Source organism: Aulostomus chinensis, chromosome 11, assembly GCF_037954235.1.
Source record: "Aulostomus chinensis isolate RoL2024-O1b breed Wild chromosome 11, RoL_Achi_v1.0, whole genome shotgun sequence".
Classification (NCBI taxonomy): domain Eukaryota; kingdom Metazoa; phylum Chordata; class Actinopteri; order Syngnathiformes; family Aulostomidae; genus Aulostomus; species Aulostomus chinensis.
Genome location: NC_141330.1, coordinates 1,822,305 through 1,842,623, shown reverse-complemented (window position 1 = coordinate 1,842,623; position 20,319 = coordinate 1,822,305). Strand labels below are relative to the sequence as shown.

The window sequence follows — 20,319 nt, the reverse complement described above, 5'->3', positions numbered from 1 at the left end:
ATGATGCTGGAAGCCTGGATGCTACGGTTAGCAGCAGCTAACTTTAGACTATGAAGGAGCTACACCAGGGTCACATGACTTTAACCTGATGATGTTTGTCCAAGATCACCTCTGTAGGCTCCTTTGTCAGCAATCCAGGTTTTTATAATCCATCATACTTCAGAATGCAGGATGGAGCTGTTAACTGGCGTATGTTACACAGGCCCTCCCAACCAAGCAGCAAATCAGCAACAAAGAAATACCCCAAAAGAAAAACCACTGCCTCGGAGGGAGTGAGGGAACAATGGGAACTTATTTCTGGGATTTAGGACTCCTTCCTGCTCCACAAGGGAATAAAAAACAAAATGACATTGTGAAATACTGCACAAAATAGACAATAGAAAACTGGTTAAATCACAGTGATCACAGGTAAATTATAAAACACTCCAGAAGGAAAAAACATGAATGATGACAACAAATACGTGTCGATAATAAAACTGAAAACATCGTATAAAAAACAGATTGAATATTTGTTTTTTTGCTTTTCATACCCGTGAAATCAATTCAGGGAACTGCTGGATGAGAAATCAGCAGATCCAGTAAAAGGGACATTTTTGCGAGACATGAGAGGGAATTTTAGGGTGATAAACAGACTTCAGAGGGTTTAGATAGCGGGAACATAACCAGACCATGCACGCAAACGCTGGACTGAGCAACCTATGACACTGAGCTGGGGATGAGTACCTTCGATGAGCCCAACTGTACAGAATGTGATATTTACCAACACTTGGGCAGATGTTAGCAGTGACGCCGGCATGTTTTACAGACCAGGATTAGTCTGGAAGTCATTAACTTCTTTCAAGTTTCAAGTGCTTGGCTAAAGGGTCAGTTTCTAATATCAAAAATCTTGGCTCGCCTCATATGGAATACAAGGAATAAATCATAAAAATGTAATGCCGGCATCATGTGTCATTAAATCATCAATTTTATTATTCAAAAAAGGCACAAAAAAGGTAGCAATTACATTTATATAACACTAATGGTATAGGGGCAAACGAGGAGTCGCTGGTTCGATCCCCTCTTCCCCCGGTGACCATGTCCAAGTGTCCTTGAGCAAGATACTGAACCCCTAATTGCTCCTGATGGCCCTGTGACGGACTGGCGACCCGTCCAGGGTGAACCCCGCCTGGGATGTCACCTGGGATAGACTCCAGCCCCCCCCCCCCCCCCACCTGCGACCCTTATAGATAAGCGGTACAGAAAAGGGATGGAGGAACGACATTGCTTGCATCGTCCCTGTTGGCTTCTGTGCAGCCTTTCTGCATTGTGCTTGTTTTAGAGGGGGGAAAAAAAACGACTTATGAATGTCCAGCAGTAATCAAGAGTAAATAACAGGGCCATTTGGCAGAGGAATCGAAAACTCGACATGGTGTAAACACAAGCTTACGTGCACTCTAACTGCAGATGGAGAAGGTTCCTTTGCAAATCTGTGACCTTGAAATACAAAAGCAGTCCTAAAAATGTCAATAATTGGCCTGATTACACTGGCCTAACACTTTAATACAACTCAAAAAGAGAAAACTTCAGTAAAACCTGGACAAGAACCCACAGAATGAGGGACGATTTACTGTAAAACAAACTAAACAAAGTAAAGCACATTTTTTGAAGGAAGTAAAGGCAGCATGGCAGCAAACGCAACGAGCTCTCTGGACTTGTTAGGCAAATGCAGCACAGGCATCAGTCATATTCCCTCTTTCACATCCTCCTAACCAATTTCTTCCACCCCACGCCATGTTACCCTGCTACAATCACAGCCATGTGATGTAGCCCTGAACTTCTCACCGTTTGTTGCCTCATACACTGTGACAATCTTAACGCTGAGCACAATGCGAATCACTCTGGGTCCAAGCCATCACTGACTGGCTGCAGCGTAAACTGAGTAAGTCATGATGTGACAGCAACGCAAATGTGACGTCCACAGCAGCATTCCAGCAGGAGAAGTACAGGAAACGCTGGTAAACAAATCTGTGATATTGGGCCACGCAAACAAATCTGAATTTTCTCAACACCGGAACCTACCAGCTCCAGATAGACTTGTTACAGCTACGACTGTGATTGAAGAGATTACTCACACACGTGTACATTTTCGTAACATCACTGAGAGTGTGTGTGCTTTGATGTGGTCATAGCCTGCTTTTGCTGAGTTTCATTAGCATCAATGACGTGGATTGGAGGTGTTACAAGACAGACATTTTTTAGGAACCTAATGATTTGTAGATGTTTGTTTTAAGTAATTCATCAAATAACACGTCCAAACATTTGAGAATTGGCCATTTTCACACGCCAACCCTTTTGGTTTTTCAAGAGTTGCATGACTGCATCTGGATCAACTGCACCAACTTGTTTTATTTGACAGCCTGAAAACTGAAATGAAAGGAAGTCGACATACGTGTTGGCGCGGACACGATATTTGATCGTAGCTACAGCTCACCTGCACATTGATAAACTCCAGACTTGTATGGAAATGATCGCATACCCAACATATGACCATTTTCCCATCATGCCTTGGTTTAATAAATGAGGACCAATATGATCATAACAATGTGATATCAATAACACAGCTTAATGATTACTGTATATCCAATGACTGCCCTGCTCCGGTTGTGGGTTATCATGAATATTCTCAGTGTCAGGGTCTCAGTGAGATTCAAACCCTCTAAACAGTTATTTAATGCCTTGGTCTCTGCGCTGAGCAGCACTGGACAATGGGGGAGGCCGAGGCCTCAGAAAGAAACACGCTCCATGTAGATACCCAACCTGAGGTGTCAAACAGAGAGTCAGACACACAATAGGGCCTAATCATGGAGCTGTGAAAAGGAAACCAGCGAGGGCATGGACTGAGTAACCAAGCGGTAACTACACACCACAGGGCCAAGTGCAAACCAGCGAGAGGAAGGTGGCAGTGGAGGTGTGAAACCGATGGTCAGGTTACACAGAAAGACTGAGTCACTGACAGGAAGCATGGCGTTTCGTGCAGGATCACAGGGAGCCAGAGCAGGGAGAGTGCGCTAAGTGACAGCTACTTCATTGCATTTTTAAATATCCAGCCATTAATAATTGAGCTGGTCGACATACAAAGAGAGCGCTTTTGATCCCCCGAGAGGGAAGCGTGATACTGCTTGGATGAGGACACTTTCTTTTCAGCTGGCTTGACACCTTAGCTGGCACAGTGGCACATGGTGACACAAAGAGAGCAAGGTGTCATTAGGATCCAGGTGAAAAGACACGGCTCCCTCTGCTCAGTGAAAAGAACAGCGGAACTCAAGACGTTGCCTAATTGATGGAGGGGGATTCAATCTGCCTAAGTGATGGTCGAATAATGGCCGGGGGTGCAGCTCTGTCAATCAATATGAGTTTCCGCGAAACGAGAGGGCTGAGGGAAAGCATTTCCACTGAACTCTGAGACCTTCCATTCCGAAATTAAAATCTGCCCCCCCCCCCAACAACCTTCATTTTCCAGAACTTGAAACACGTAGAGGAGAAACTCCATCAAAGGTCACAGAATTAAATTCCAAATTATTTAGCCCCTATAGTTAGCTTGAATGGTTGTACAGCACCAACAAATAGAGTCTGTAAACTCGACTGATTCCCTTCCCAGCAAATGAACTACAAATCTTCTGAATACTACGAATAATGAAAAAAGTACTGAGAAAGACAGTAAGAGGCTGAGGAGAGGTACAGGACGTATATGTGTAGAGGAATCCGATGACATCATCTGATCAGGGAACCATGGTACAGTGACACAGGAATCTCATTTTTGAAGCACAGGACAAGAATTCCATGAGTTGGTTGTTCGTATCAATCGGAACACCCCAGGAATGATCAGTTCCCACTCACTGAGTGAGACGTTGCTGCTCCACAGCCTGTGGTGTGTCTCTGCGTAGCACGACTGACAGATCAAACATGAGACGAGAGAGAAAACACAACCTAGTTACATGCAAGACAAGTGCAGTTGAGATAATAAAACCACAGCTATACCATAGCTAGATGTCAACAGACAGACAGTACATAGGAAATACTGAAATCTTTTCAGTGAAAAGACTTTAAAGTAATATCCTTTCAAACCCAAGATATGGAATCAGTAACTGACAGAAATCAGTATGACTCGTACCTGGAGGGATCTATTTTTACCGCCAGCTGGAGCCTACGGGCCTCTGTGCTGCCTGTCAGGGTCAAGACGCGTTACGACATCTCAAAGTTTTCCATTAACAGTCATTGTTGGGGTGAAACTCGTTACAGTAAATGCTGCAGCGCATGGTGCCTCAGAACATGATCACATCACCTTGCCTTTGGAGAGATTACGCACGGCTAGCTGGAGCATTCCTATGTTTGGTTATCGTCTGTCTAGTCCCTCATTCCCCCTCATCTCTCTCTGACATAAAAACACATCTGGGAGCAGGACCTGACAGCACAGAAGCAGTTGGATGTGGACGCCACTCTGAGTAAGCTCTGAGTCAGCGAGTGGGAACCGAGAGGTGTACCTGTACCTGAGAAGCAACGTATGGCGGTCCTTCCAAGAAGGACAGTAATTTTCCCTTCTTAAAAAGTGAGACCGTCAGAGAGGCGTCACTACCAGAGCGGGAAGATGCTGGAGCCAAGGGCGTGGCCTCGGCGGCGCACAACGACATACAAACAGGCGGCTCAACTCAGACACATTAAAGACAGAGGAAGTTTGCAAAGACAAATATGCCTGAGTTTGCTCATACTTAAAATATGGTTGTGTACTAGGATACAGCCTTTCGAGTTGTCTTTGATCAGCCAAAATCAATAAACAATCAACACAATGTCTTCGATATCGTTTAAGTCGATTACCTCGTACAGAAAACTTCACTAAAATACAAAACCTGGTAAGTACAAAGCTAAATGTATTTCAAAAGAATATCCAAGATGTACGAGAGGCCAAGAAAGATATTCTATTTGCAGGATATGAGGCAGACGCACAAACACACTCAAATGTGTCGTCCATGCCCATGAGGTGTCCTCCTCTCCATGAGGAGCGCAGGCCGGACGGAAATGAGCACTCTGTTATTTGGACTGAGTGTTGTCATTAATTCTGTCTGCATCAAACACAGCACATGTTATTTACACTAAAGACCACAATCTGGCTTTGAAGGACTCTGAATGAGTGTGTGTGTGTGTGTGTGTGTGTGTGTGTGTGTGTGAGGGGGGGGGGCTCCATGCTAAAGTGATCCATGGTGACTTCTGAGCACCAAACTGCTTTGTTCTTCTCAGTAATTCTGCAGCCTTTTTTCCGCCTATCTTTATTTTCTTCAAGCTGAGTCTTGACATGTTTGGTCTTGTCAAAACAAGTCTGCGAACAAAACACTGGACTTTTCTCTCAGCAACAGGAGCTGTGTGGAGCAGGGCTTCAACACGTTCCATGTAGAGCTCAACAGGGCGTCTCCAGAGGTGCCAATCTTCGCTTCAGTTGATTATCGGCAATATATTCAATAATGGGACCAATAGACACAATGATGTCATCGTGCATTCCTCTGATATATTTGTGGACACCAGATGCAGTGACAAATTATGGTTTGTGTACAGAAGTGCAGTTCGCAAAGCCTTATGGGATCAGTAGTTCCTGAACTCGTCATACAACACACAATTCTTTGCCTTTCTTATAAATGCTTTTGATCAATTCTTACGAATTAGTCTTGATTATTAGCACCTGAATCATATTTTTTTTAGTTTTCCTATCATCCCCAATAGCTTTTCATTATAATAAAGTAATCATCGAGGCACTTTAAGCTGGTGGAAGTGGCTGCAAAGCAGCAGTGAAAGCTGCCAGGACTTGAATTGTCAAGGTTGTAATGATCAGATTGAGCTTCTACTCGTCTCCAGACTTTCCACTCTTTCTGTCTTTGGTTGTAAACATTTAGCAGCTTGTAAGATGAAAACCACATCATCTCCAAAACAATGGAAGCTTTCATTTAAGCCATGAAAAACACCCAAAACTGGAGCAGTCTGGGCAACCCGCAAGTTTTACGGCCGCAACAAGTGCATGTCTGACAGGGCGAGTCTTGTTGGTTGGACCGATTCTGCCACTTTAAAGAGCGACATTTTCTTACCCAACACAAGGATGTTTTTGTCGACGGGTAAAATGGTTCATTTACCCACTGGTGATGTGAAAGCCAAATATATTTATGACCTTTTTGATTCCAATGCGTAATGGCAGTGGTCAAGAGCTGCTCGTTCTCCTTCACTGTTGCAGAAAATGGAAATGCCACCACATGTGGAACCCAACAGGTCTCGTTAAAAACTCGGTCAACAGTAAATCATCCAGCTGGGAAATGACCAGCAAAAAACGTGATGACGAAAAGATGAGACTCATAAGAAAGTTCACTCCAGCAATTACAACTGCTCTAGACATCGACAAATCTCTCTGACACGCCAAATCTATTTTCTTACATTCGTTCTCCAAACTTATCTCCAGAGGCTTGAAAGTTTTTAACTAAAAGTGACAGTGAGGTCTTGAGATCAAGGCTAAATTCATGTCCAGCAACGAGATTCAAAGTGAATTGTTTCGTTTTTGAAGCTGAAGCTCCACCAGTAAATATTTTTGAAAGCCAGATGTTTTCCAAATTTGAATGTCCGTGGCTGGATTGGATGAGACAATGTCCAGTCAGATTAAAAGGGATTTCAATTCTAACATAAATCCTTCGCTAAGCCAAGTTTATTTAGACAATAATTTCTTCATTCTGAATGAATGCGAAAGCTTTCCCAATCCTGTGAGTTGTCATTTGCCGCTCTGTTCCAGTCTTTTCTGATCTACGCAGAAACCCCCCACATTTGATTCAAAGCATGGTGCTTTTCCCTCCGCCGTCTGGCTGGGAACACGCTAATGTTTTCCAGTCATGGATCAGCCGCTTATTCATCATCTCCTTTCTTTTCCTCCTCCAAAAGGGAATTTTCACCTGAGTCAGGATAAAGCTGCGGAGGCTTGGTTGGAATTCTGAGGTCTGTCGACGTGTCCTGATCCCGGACTAAAAGCGAGGGCTTGTCCACCGGCTCACATCAGTCCAGCATGATTGGACAAAGCCCTGGCAGAGTCATAGTCATCAACTGTATCCCCTCCAAAACACGGACAGCAGAGCGAGAGCCTGAACACCTCAGCTGTAATGATTAAGGGCCTGATCATCCATTTCATGTTATCACGATAAACATTAAATGTAAGCATGACAAAGGAAAATATATATTTCTACATTGTTCTGGGGTCAACCTTTTCTACTTCAAGGCCATCAAGACAGGGGAACACTGGAATGAACTAAATACAATAACAACAACCAGGGTCTTTCAAACTTTGTGGATGCTTGGTAAGGAGCTTTTCCTGAACTCACAACTGTTCTTTTTGAGCTTGCAAATTCCAATCATAATAAATGTTATATTTACTAAAATATAATTTCCCTCCCATAGAAGCCAGCTCAACGTGAAGAGCACTTGTGGCCCATTAGAGGGCACTCATGACCCACATGTTGGCTCTGGACCAGTGGTTGACAAACAATGTTATTGGGAAAAATGGAAAAAGTTAACTTGGGGGAAAACCAGCACGGGTTCACAGACAGGTGGGTATGAAGGTTGCACAACGCTGACTGGTGAAGAAGGTGAGGAGATGTTGTTTTAATACTCAGACTGTCTGTGTGTGGAGGGGGGGGGGGGGGGGCAGTCACAGGAGGAAACACTCACGCTATTTTCATGATTGCATTCCAAGTGTGGATCTTAGATAGATGGTCCAGGTCAGGCGAGGTAATGTGAACTGTGATTAGGCAAGTCCACTAAAGTTTATTGCCCGAAACCCTGATCCCAGTCATTTTAAAGCAGTTATTTCCTGATATGGAGGCTCGACCCATGTTTGCCTTCCGTAGATCGAGGAGTTCAACCACATTACAGGAATACGCAGTGGAACGCCTTTTCTTTAGAACACAAAAGTCTGATTTTCAAGCTGCTCCTTGATATTGAACACTTGAAAATAACAAAGTTTAAAAAAAAAAAATTCACATTCCAAACACTCTTCATTTTCTGTCAGAACTGACAAAAAGCAGTAAAAATTCATTTTTTAAGAGTCAGGAAGCAGTGAATTTTTGGCATTTTTGCATTAAAAAAAACAACCCTGTAACAGCAACAACAGAAACTCCCAAAACAAAACCAAAAGACTGAAAGCCCTGAAGAGTTAAATAAAAATAGAAGGTGTTTTAACGAGAAGTTGTTGCAATTCCACATGACAACTGATGTGAAATAAATCCATCAGTGACAAAAGCCCTTGTTCTGACCTTTGAGATCGGACCAGGACGTCCCTGATGTCCACCGCAACGACAGCTTCCCCCCATTTAAGCATATTTAAAAATATATACTGACCACAAAATCATTTAACAATCCTGGCAAATAATTGTGGTCTCTTTTTGGACAACATAACCTCCATTCTGGTGCTGACGTGCTGCCCCACCTCCATATGAGGCTGCGGGCGGGTGAGAGGTAATGTCCCTCTGAGGCTACTTTACACGGCCCTGTGGCTCCATCTGCAGGGCCGTCTGAACAGATTCAAACTTTCACTTCAAGAACTAAAAGACACCAAAACACATCTAAACTTTGGGTGGTGTGTGTGTGTGTGTGTGTGTGTGTGTGTGTGTGTGTGTGTGTGTGTGAGACCTGATATATCCTGAAGGGGATGTATCTGAAGCCTCCCTCCTCTGTGGGATACTCCATCAGCTTCCTGTTCATGGCCCAGAACTGCTCAAACTTATCTGCAGTGACAACAACAACAACACACAAGACACATGTAAGTTTGGACAAGATAATGCACAAATATCCGAGGACTCCAGTGAAAATTTTAACTTTTAGCTGCCACCGTGAAACTCCCCCAGATGATTCTTATATTAGATGAGTAAAAGGCAAATGATTCATGAAGTGCAATACAATTTACAGAGCATATAAAGTATCTGAACACCGGAAGATGTAGAGATCAACATTTTTGCATTGCTTTGTTAGAGCCAAAAGGTTTTTAACTGGGCCGTCTTTATCTCTCCATAAATCTAATTTCCCATCTTATTAGGATTAAAATGTTTCATGCATCCAGATGATTCATATCGAAGAAAATAGAAGCAGGGTAGAAATTCAAAAAACAAAACTATTCCGTCAAATTTGACCAAAACTCCAAATGCACCTGAATCCAAAACAAGTTTCAGAGAAGTCCCAACGTGGTCTTTCACAGTCAGCAGGTTTTGAACGCCGTGCCTTGTTCAGTTTAGGATATGCGCACGTTTTCATGCTGAGGGGCCACGGGCCTCCCACCGTGTTCCGATCAAGTTGTGAAAGAGTGATGGAAGTAAAAAAGCAAAAAGATCTTGAAACTGATCATGAAAAACAAAGGCAAACAAATATATTCTGCCTGCCAACGTCTCACCTTCAGAGGACACGTTCACATTTTGGCCCGGCTTCACCTCACAACACTTGGTTCTCTTTCCTATGTAGTAGGTAGCTTTTAATTTTGTCTTCTCATCTGTTCCTCAATAACAAAGCAGTTATGAAAACACAAGCCGTCAAAAGTGCTCTGCATGTACAAACGTGCAGACACAAAGACTTGTTCTTGAACTTGGAGGAACAGCATCAACATCACGGTCACCTTTCAAACTGGTCCACGCTAAATGGACTCTTCATGGCTTTTTCTCCACCTTGGACACACGCGAAGAGCATGACAGTGTCGTCTCATTCACTCATTCACACTCACTCACACACTGATGGTGGGAGCTGCTACGCAAGGTGCCAACCTCCTCACAATTAGGGGTTCAGTATCTTGCTCAAGGGCACTTTGACCAGGTCACAGGGGACAGTGAGGATCACACCAGCAGCCTGTCAGTCGCTACACAGCCACTCCCTGTCCGATTGTTAATCCGGTCTTGCTTTCGAACTCCGCAGATTAAAAACAGGATGATTCATCTTCAAAAACAAATCCCCGCAGCAGCGTATGCTGGTTTCACTGCCTCGCCCTGCACTCCCCTTTCACACAAACTTTCTGAAACCCTGTTTTCTCCCTGCTGGATGAACATCGTCTCTGTTTGTTTGACTTTTTTGGATGTGAAAGTTTTGGTTTTGATAAAGTTTCATATTTCACTTTCATGAGCAACACACTGGGCCATCTCATACGCTTTTAAGAATACTTGATCTGCTTAAGATTTTTTTTAAGCACACTCATAAACTGCAGAGAAAAAAGACCCTTCATATTTTGCAATATTTCCTCCCTTGGTGTCTAAATCTGCTGAAGTCTGTCCTTTTTGTTGGATCAAGATGTGAAATGTATCTCGTGGTTCCTGCTCTACGGAGCTCTGGACTTTGTTTCAGGGGAAAGTCAAAGCGAGATAAGCCACTGAAGTTTTGTGCGTGTGAAACTCTTGTGGAAGGTTTTTCAAAACATTCTCAATGCCTCATGCTCAGTATACAATTCTCACTGATTTGCAATTCAGTCTTGCTTTCGAACTACGTTTTCACTGATTTGCAGATTTACTCTTCAATATTTCTCCTTCTTAAGTGAAAGGGTTGGCTGCTGCCTCACTTGTAATGGAATATCTCTGGGTATTTTTACTGATTGGTGGCTGAAGTGTTTATTGTTGTCTTGTTTGATCAACTTGACCTGCAATAACTCCAGGAATCTCACACCAGATGTCAGGCGTTGCTTTTCAAAGAATGAAACAATTTTAACGCAAACTCCAAACTTAGAAACGCAGCCCCCACTTCTCTCCAGCGCCTGCCTTCGACCAACCAGCGACTCCTCCCTTCCCTCTTCAACGAATAACAGCTTCACCTACGCAAAGCAATACAATCAAAACCAATGACCAGAATGAAATCAACCTGACTGGGCAGACTGGGGCAACATGAGGGGATGATGGTGGGTGTATGGGTGGGAGAGCTTTGGGAAGTGGAGACTTCAAAGGCAGCTATCAGCCAAAAGAGAGATCTGTGAGAATGTGTGTGTGTGTGTGTGTGTGTGTAGTCTCAGTGTAATGAGTGGATGTGTGACTGTATGATTGTGTGTCACTTCCTTAACAGCTGTTTTTGCTCTTTTGAAATGTTGGTGCGCGTGCGTCTCACCGTTCTGCAGGCCCATCCACAGCTGCTTGTGGTCTTTCTTTTGCATGTCGTTGACAACTTGGCTCTTGTGCTTGAGTGCGTCTGCCTCCTTGATGCTCGACATGAAGTGAGCTTCAATGACAGAGTTGGACGGGCAGTGGAGCAGGTCACGATCTGGAAAATTCTGACACGTGCACACAGAAAACATTTATGAGCTATTTCAATGTTAGGCTGGTTAATTCATTTTCTTCCAATTTGGTGGCAGATGAACTTGACAGCAACCTACAATGTTTTCATTTTGTTTTTCTTAACATCAGTAGATTGGACCAAAAAAAAGAAAAAAGAGAGACCAGGCTGATTTCCATGAGATGTGGGCGAGCAGTAGCGCTCACTCCATCACTCAACTGCATTCTAACGTGTATCCAATGAATTTCGGTCAGGATTTTGTCAACTTTTAGCTCTTGTTTAGGCTCAACTCTACAGCTTAAGATCTTCCACCTTCCTCAACACTCGTCATTTGGAGTGCCAACTGTAGCTGGGCATCTAGGGTGAAGTGGATCTGAACTTGTTCCATGGAGCCAGTGACACACCGCCAAAGTGGGAAGTGGGCCGAACCAACAGCTGTTGTGTGATCTGTTGTAATGATTCGGTGACATAATTAAGGTCCCGTTCCACTTATTTGGGCAAAGATCCTAGTGTTGTGCAAGCTGACCTGTTTTACAGCTGCGGCAAACTCAACAGAAGAAGACATGAACTAATTTGACATGGTTAACCAGCTGTGATGCATCAAAATGGCTGCTGTGAAAAACACCAATTCAGTGTGGATACAAAAACATTGAATTGTGGAGTTTAACAACAATTCTTGGTTGATTTAAAATCCATTTCAACGTACAATAGTTACAAATCCACAGATAGAATATAAATTCTTACCTTAAATTGCACGGTGATGCTCCAGGGTAAGACAGTGTTGGAGGCATGGAGGTCAAACAGAACTCCAATTGGATAATGCCTGGTGCCAGCAAGCAGGATGAAAGATTATTTATGAAACTCCAATGGCTCTTAAGTTGATATCTTAGCAGAGACATCAGAGTTCATCAGCAAACAGCAAACAAACCTGCATATCCTGAAGAGTTGGTCAAACCCAACATTCCTAGATCAAAACTGGAAAACCCTTTGTAAAATAAAGTGTTCATGATTTTCAGCATTTGTTTTTTAAAATGATTTAAATAGCATTTCAACTGTGTTCTACTACACAAACACATGTTTGACTCCACATTGCTTTTGAGTAAAGCAGCCTTTAGTGAGTGGGAAACGGCTTGGGGTTCAAAGTGTTAAATGCTGACACTTGTGTGGCAATACTGACACCTTGTGGCAAACAATTGTCATTACGGTCTATCTATGGGTAAAGGAACGCTGAGGCTTCTGTGCGGGGTGGGAATGAGGAGCACAGACTTCTATTGACTGTTTCAGAGGACTGCAGGTGTCGGGAACAGACTACTCCAGTACTGACTGGGAATGTGAAGCAGTGCACCAGTACACAGTAAAAAGAGGATTCTTAAAGGCCCAGGAGGCATTCCTTTTATTAGGAAATATGCATTTATTTTTAAACTGGTAAATTGTGATTATATACGGTAAAATGGTTCTGCCATGACATGGGTTAAGTCGAATTTTCTACATGAGCAATCAGGAAAAATACACAATACATTTTTTTTAATTCTAATTTAAGTTTAGAATGAATTCTAATCAAAGTAACGGAGGACTAAAATCCACCAGTGCGTCAACAGTTCCTTCTCTCACCATTTGAGCGGCGTCCCTTCGTACTCAAACCACATCTCCTCCACATCCTCAGCCTTCATCACTTTGAGGAAGTGCTTCTTCACCTTGTCGGTGACCAGAGTCAGGTAGCTCACTCTGGGCAACAGCAGCTGGGGCAGACAGCAGGGGGAAGAAGGAGAAGAGTCACTGCATCAGTACTGTCTGTTTCTGGCTGCACTGGCACTCTGGGCTAAATTTAGAGAGTCCATATGCAGATTGTGAGATTAAAGGGAACCAACTCACTCACTTCTTTCTTTCAAAGGCTTATCAGAATAGGTGATGTCAAAGTTAACCTATTCAGTATAAAAAAGCATATTGCATCTATTAGAAATTGGTGTGAACCATTTTATGTGTTTTCTGAGGTCATAGTGACATTGACATTTGACTGATCAAAATGTGTAACATTTGCTTCAAATTCTAAGGAATTCTCTCAAGGCATTCTTGAGATATGCGAAGCTCCCAAAACTGCACAGGTCCACAAAAAACCCCCAAACAAAACAAAATAAAACTCAAACACACATGATGCCTCGGGCCATGTTGCTTTCACAGGCACAAAGCTAGCCTCAGCTCATACTCTTTTTCAAAAAAACAACAACAACAACATGTAATGCCTTCTCTTGAAAGTCCATCTTCAAAAAAGGATCACTTCCTGCTTATTGACCATCTTCAGGAAGCCTTGTGAGGGTTCCTGCAATTTGTGGGTGTGCTGTGCCCGGAGTCGAGGACCATGCAGGGAGTGCTCCAAGCGGTCTGGAGCCACAAGCTTTTTGTTGACAGAGATTCCTCTTCCACTTGATTGAATCATTATTTGACAATTTGGCTGAAGAAGGTTTGGGATGGCACCTCATTTTTTTGACAACTCCCATCTACCGTGCTATGTGCACGGCTCCAATGTTTAGGTGGCTTCATATCAATGGAAAGCCAACATTCTGATTAGATGGATACACGCCACTGAAAGACTTCAGTTCTCTTGCTGTATGCTGGCTACGGTGTCGTTAAAGTGTAGTTACAGGTGCTATGGGATCAAACTTCTTCACATCAAGGCTACATTTCCACAAATGTTTTGGGATTTGAAGCACAAGTGAGTTGTGCGTGGTGTGTCAGCTCCTCTCACTCAAGCCTGCTGATGGAAAATAAAGTTTGGGGGGTTTCATATTCTCCTAAACATCCTCATATTCTGATGTAAGAAATGTAACTGACGGATCAGAGGGGGCTTCTTTGGCAGGCAGGCAAGGACAGACACTGCAAGAACAAGCCAGAGGCAACTTACATAGTAAGGCTCCGCCTCCCTCTCAGTAACCTCATCTTGGTTCAGAGTGAAGCAGGTGGGAATCCGGCCAAACCAAACGTCTCTCAACACGTCTTTGTCATCTGCCATGATGCTGGTGCTCCCAGTGGCACATAAAGAATTGATGCTTCAAACACGGATTCTGTAGTCCGGAGGAAAAGAGCTTCCTGTTGAAGAGAAGAGATGTTCACGTGAAAGGACTTCCAGAGGTGGGTGAGGTAATTAAAACATCTGTATTAAATAACAGTATAATTTCCTGGTCAGAGTGAATTAGATGGAAGGATCACCACAGGATTTACTTGAGGCAACATGGAGAAGCCCCCAAAGAACATTTTTCTTGATATATAATAATAATAATAATAATAATAATAATAATAATAATTTTATTTATAGAGCGCTTATCATAAAAACTCAGACACTTTACAATAAAACAAGATTAAAACAGTGACAAAATAATGTTATCTGGGATTATGATTGACATTGAAATAAGAAGGTGTGGCTTTATATAAATACACATGCTCATATGATTTCATTCGAATTTGCTTTGAGAAACATTGACAAACTCATAAATCTTTCTGAACCACCAATCTGAGGCAAATACAATGAAGTAGGATGGAAATTTCCTTCATTCTCAGTGCAATGGACTAAAAGTAAAAAGCACACAAACCACTACGAATTCACATAAATGACAATCGTAACTTCCACAACTGAGAAACTTTCACCCAACACTTCAAATCCCACTAAAGCAGGAATTAGCAACATAGGCTCCAGTAAGCTACCACCTAGGAATACAATCTAGCTAACGCGTCTTTATTACGAGTATGAGGTGTTATTGTTATATTTTATAGTCATGTAGTCGTGAAGAGAACGGCGCACCTGCAACACCTCCAAACTCAACAAGACACAGTCCAGCTACGCGTATAAAACCAAAAACTGACTGTTAGCTTGAAGGCTAGGTAAGCTAACTAGCTCGTGGACATATACCACAGGAATGTTAGGACCATCAAATCGGCCTGTCTCTGGTTGTTACAGGCGAAAACCAGACATCTCCTGTGTGGGAGGGTGACAGGTGGCAAAACCTTACTTTGGGTCGATGTTTTCCGGTCAGTTTTAAATGGAAGAAAGGCCGTGACGGTCGGTGCTGTCAAACCCAGAACTGTCACAGCAAAAACAACTGAGGAAGCCAGCTGGTCGCGCAGTAGCGACCCCTGTCAACTGCTAGCTGTACTGCAACAAACAAAACATGGTTTTTGTGACCTAGAAATGTGTCTTTTTTCACTCGAGACAAAAAATGAAGTCGCGTGTACTGTTCATGACATTATTTAGCTATTAACATATCTTTTAAATCTGTTGCTGGTTATAAACTGTCGACGATTATAGCTGGGTCATCACAATGCGTCGTCGCCTGTAAACTACGTCATTACAGTGCTGTTTTGGGTTCTGTTGTATCCCAAAGTAGCGGTAAAGAATGGAAAAGAAATTGGAGACAGACACTTTAGAAATGCGTCTGCAGGCGCTCGAGGATCGTATATATGGCGAGAGGAGAAGCAAAAGTGGTAAACCGCTCAAGGTTCGGAATGATTTATGTGTTTCCCGACGACGGTGGATGCTAGCTAGCTGTTAGCCTAAGCAGCGCTAACGATACCGCCGTCACTGCCCATAAGTGAACGCCCTTTTGTGCTTTTTAGCTTTGCAGCGAGTATAAGAACGTAGTTTTTTAGAAACTGTGACATATTTATATCCCCAAATAGTTATATTATATATATTTTCTCCCACTTAACATCGTATTTGTTGGACTAGCTTATTAGCATAGCAGCGCTGTTGTCTGTATGCCACATCAGTTAAGATAATTCCTGAATGTATAGCTACACGGAACGCCGGTGTAATCTCTTTGAATTTGCAAATATTCTTTTAGGCATAGTTTTATATATGTGTGTGTGTGTGTAGTGATTTTGTTCAATATTTCAACATAGTGTACATGCTGAAGATAAAACTAAGGAAGACATGTACCCTCAAAACATATGAAGCTTTAAGTGATGTTGCCTCTGGGTTTTCCACCACATTTGCAGAGCTAGCTTTAAAAGTCGGAGCATGGTGTTAAATATTGCAGTGACATAAACAAACAATGATTGTAATAATGATTCATTTGTTACAACCCAGTTCAAGATTGTTTCAGTCCTGTTCAGGCCTCATCACACTGTCACATGTGGCAACAGTTTCTGAGTCACAAAGGGGCATTGTCACCATTCTGAATTTGTCTTGAAATAGACAGACAATGTAGACATTGTGAGCAGGCAAACTGGCGGCTTGTGGTGGCAAACAGCTTACAAAGAGAGTTTGTTTTTCCCTTAAATTTGTAAACTGCTAGTAGATTCCACTGATTTTTATTGTATGCTTGTTATGTTGGCTAACAGATCAACACTGTCTTCTGTCCTTCAGTGTGCAGAGTCTTTGGTCAGGCTTCAGGAGGGGCTCACGAACACGGCCAACAAGAGGGAAAGAGTGAAGATCCTGCACAAGAAGAGTGAGTCAACGAAGCGCTTGATCTGATGTGTTGTCACGTTACAGCGAGGGGTCATTTTTTTTCTACATCTTTATATTCATTTTCACAGTAAAATCCCTTAAGATGTCTGTGGAATATATTGTGTAGGCAGGACATCTCTGCAGCTCCACAGTATTGAAGTTGAAATGGTATTTTGACAAATAATTACACCTAAATAAATTTTGCACCTTCCTACGATTTTAAAATGACCATGGGCCAGATTGTGATTTCAAATACGGCTTTGATTAATAGTGCCTGACGCCCTGGATGAGAAACCTGCTGTGATTGAAGTTTGTGTTTTTGTCAAATGTTTTTCTCTGTTGTTGCAGTGTATTCATGCATGAAGCTGTTTATGTAGCCTCAAAAGATCATGGACTGCATCAAGTAACTGAGGAGTAAAGTACCGAGTAGTTTAATTGAGGTGGTGATGCCAGGTTGAAATCTCCCAGCAGTGCTTGTAGGGGTTTATCTGGAGTCGTACTTCAGACTGTTGGCTGAGTCTTAAATTTCTTGGTTGTTGTGCAGTCGAGGACCTGCTGAAGTACCTGGACCCTCAGTTCACTGACCACATCACCGTACCGGACACCATGAAGCTGGAGTTCATCCTCGCTGGTAAGAAAGCTGGGCCAGATCCCACAGCTGAACAGGCTGAGACTCAGACAAGAACGATGAGCGAGAGATTCCTTGAGACTTAGGAGAAATACGGTTGTCAGATTGATGTGCAGGTTTGCCAAACAGAAATGTAGCAAACAATGCAAATCCTCTGTCAAACAGTGGTGCACGTCCCTTCACGAGAACCCAGGACAGATCGAGTTTTATTTCCAAGATTTCAAGCTGGCAAACTCAGTCTGATCGATTCTTCTGGTTATAGTTTTATGTTGCTTTTTTAACATTGATTATTTCATTCATTTGTATTTATAATTGTTATTCTTACTGTTGTTTGTTTTTATTTTTACAATTTTTGCCCATTTCTAAATTTCATGCAGTGACCTTGATCTTTCGAAAGGTCTCTCTTAATTAAAATGCACAATTATTGTTTTTTAAAAACACAAGTCAATATTTTACGGTGTGTGATTGGTCACACAAGTGCGAATGGATTTATTGAAGGCAGATGTGACTCAGTACTGAGGTGGCGCTGCTGGGTTTATTCCCACAGAGGAGGACTTCCTGCTGTCCCAGGCTGTGCTGCTGGAGCAGGTCAGCAGCCTGCAGCCGCTGCTGGACAGCACCTACATCAGAGGTGAGTCCTGCCTGCCTCACGGTGGCGCTCTTTGATATTGTGCACTTTTAGAAGGAATTCATTCATGTTGTGCTGCCTGCTGAGGTGAAAACAGGAAGTGACCTTATCACTGTGTCCTGTGTGTGTTTACTGTTCCCAGATGTCCCTGAGCATGCTACCAAGCTGCAGCGCTTGTCCCAGGTTCACATCAAAGAGCAGGTACCCCCCCCCCCCATCTCCCTCCTCCTGATTCTCCGTGATAGGTTTTGTCCAACATCTCCTCGTGTTCGTCTCTCACAGGACCAGACTGACGCTCAGTCGCTGGAGGTCAAGAAGCTTTTTGAGGAATACAACAAAATGGTACACTTTTATTTAAGAAGAGCTTCTCCTGTTTTTCTGCGAAATAAAATTGGATCCAGAACAGAAACTGCAGACAAAAATTTGGAAACCAAACCATTAAAATGTTGAATTGTGACTTTCTTCACAAACGTGTCATTGTTGTGATTTATTATTTTGGGAAGTGAAGAGAAGAATAAAGAAACACCAACGTAGAGAAACCACAGGTTGTTGTCGGGCTGGGTGATGGACACGATTCCAGGATAACCAGATATCATCATTGTGGTTGTTTATTGGGGATTATTAACTGAATTCATTATACATAGTTTTGCTGTGGATTCTGCTCATTCTGTCTTTATAATGTGGATGATCTGACCCCTGACCTGCGATCCACAGATGTTCCTGCTGTCCAAGCAGTTCACCCAGTGGGACGAGACCCTGAGGAAGCTGGAGGAGGCCAAGGGCATCCGCCCTGTGGAGTAGTTCCTGTCCTCTCTCTCACACACACACACACACACACACACACACACACACACACACACACACACACACACACACACACAGACTTGTGATGAGGAGGGGGATGAAGACTGCACTGCAGCGGGAGAGGTCCTTGTTTAGCTTCTTAATTGTTTCAAGTCTGTTTTGATAGAGGACGTTTGTGTGGAGCTCTGACGTCGCCTGTTTCCCCAAATAAGTATAAAAAACACGTCACAGTTTTGTTTTAGCTGCCTGTCGATTACCAGAGCTTACAAAAATGAGATGACGTTATCTTTATCCTGTTATTGTCACTTTGCTTGCAGACTGGGCTGTCTGCTGTCAGCTCAAATGTCTTGTTAAATGGAGAGTCTTGCAGTGGTTGGGGAGGGAAACGCGAAGAGCACGCGAGGAAAATAAGCGACATCTCCCAGGTTGTGTCTCAGAACACTAAATGTGGTGTCACCGCAGCAGTGAACGTCCTACCACCTTTCCAGATCATGCAGGTCTAAAATAAAGAACAGGTGGAAATACCGTGAAGCAGCTGTGTCATGTGACGTGTCATCAGTCGTCCAGAGGAACCCGTCAGGTGACGCGTGGTTCAGAGATTCTGCACTTATTTATTGTCACATGAGAGAGCTGTTTGTGCTCATGTACTTGTAATGCATTCCAGTACTGCTTCCCGAATGTGAGCCAGTCACAAGACTGACACACTCACACACACACACACCTTTAGTCATTTTCCACCAGAGGCCGACTGTCATGATCTTCCCAGTGTTCTGGGTTTGAATTATTCCATGTGTCATCCAGCCTGACTGCTGCTGATTCAATAAATATTCCTTTTTCTTGCACCGTTCTATTGAGTAATGATTTTGAAGATCTATTCTATGTTCACAGATTCAGTTTGGATGGCAGATTCCCTCTATAATAGTCGGGGTGGGGGGGCTCTACTTAGTACAAAAAAATGTTTGCAGGTAATCACATGAGTGTCTGGTCATCTGAGAATCCCTGGAATGTTCCCTCCAATCAGCTGCTTTCATCCACCACTGTGACCGTGTGGCTACGGCTCTGCTGTTGCCATCAGCGCACTTCCAGACTATCAAGTGTTTATGTATGTTTAACTCATGAGCGCAGTTTTCTTTGAGGTACTGCTGTAAACTAGTGGAATTAAAAACCTGGCTCGTGCCGGTATCATACAAATGCAACATACACATAAATACTTCATTTCGCCCAGAGGGAAAATAGAATACCACTCACCAGCAAATATTTGAGCAGCTTCGTGAGAATGATGTGAATGACATTTAGTCAACTCGTCTCTGTGTTGACAACTTCACTAACAAAATGATGTCTGGACAACAGAACAATTAAGACAAAATATCTTGCGAAATTAATACATACATATTTAAGACTGTATGAAGAAAAAGTTAATTCAATGGCTGCTTAAAATCCATCCATAGTTGCTGAAAACGTGTACTAGTATTCTCAGAAGCAATGACGTCTTCAGCTCATTTCATTGAACTCTATTTGGTTGGTGGCTTATTTTGG

At 42.9% G+C, this 20,319-nt stretch overlaps 2 protein-coding genes across 3 annotated transcripts in view; one reads left to right on the top strand and one right to left on the bottom strand.

Moving 5' to 3' along the window:
- atg5 (ATG5 autophagy related 5 homolog (S. cerevisiae)) overlaps window positions 1–15,578 on the bottom strand; it is a 30,593-nt gene extending 15,015 nt beyond the window's left edge. Inside the window, exons 1-6 of the mRNA XM_086217643.1 lie at window positions 15,285–15,578; window positions 14,183–14,367; window positions 12,895–13,022; window positions 12,028–12,106; window positions 11,119–11,281; window positions 8,683–8,777 (exon numbers count right to left, since the gene is read on the bottom strand). Coding sequence (XP_086073769.1) covers window positions 8,683–8,777; window positions 11,119–11,281; window positions 12,028–12,106; window positions 12,895–13,022; window positions 14,183–14,290 — 573 coding nt within the window. The 5' untranslated portion in view covers window positions 14,291–14,367; window positions 15,285–15,578. The remainder of the gene's footprint in view (window positions 1–8,682; window positions 8,778–11,118; window positions 11,282–12,027; window positions 12,107–12,894; window positions 13,023–14,182; window positions 14,368–15,284) is intronic.
- Window positions 15,579–15,584: 6 nt separating this feature from the next.
- Window positions 15,585–19,625, top strand: dctn3 (dynactin 3 (p22)). Of its 2 annotated transcripts, XM_086217645.1 has the most exons (7): window positions 15,586–15,770; window positions 16,640–16,724; window positions 17,268–17,354; window positions 17,899–17,982; window positions 18,122–18,180; window positions 18,262–18,321; window positions 18,694–19,625. In XM_086217645.1, exons 1-7 carry the CDS (start codon window positions 15,669–15,671, stop codon window positions 18,778–18,780), a joined length of 564 nt encoding a protein of 187 aa, XP_086073771.1. In that variant the 5' UTR covers window positions 15,586–15,668; the 3' UTR covers window positions 18,781–19,625. The 2 variants fall into 2 exon arrangements, with proteins under 2 accessions (XP_086073770.1, XP_086073771.1); XM_086217644.1 differs by having other exon boundaries at window positions 15,585–15,770; window positions 18,122–18,321.
- Window positions 19,626–20,319: the final 694 nt, after the last annotated feature.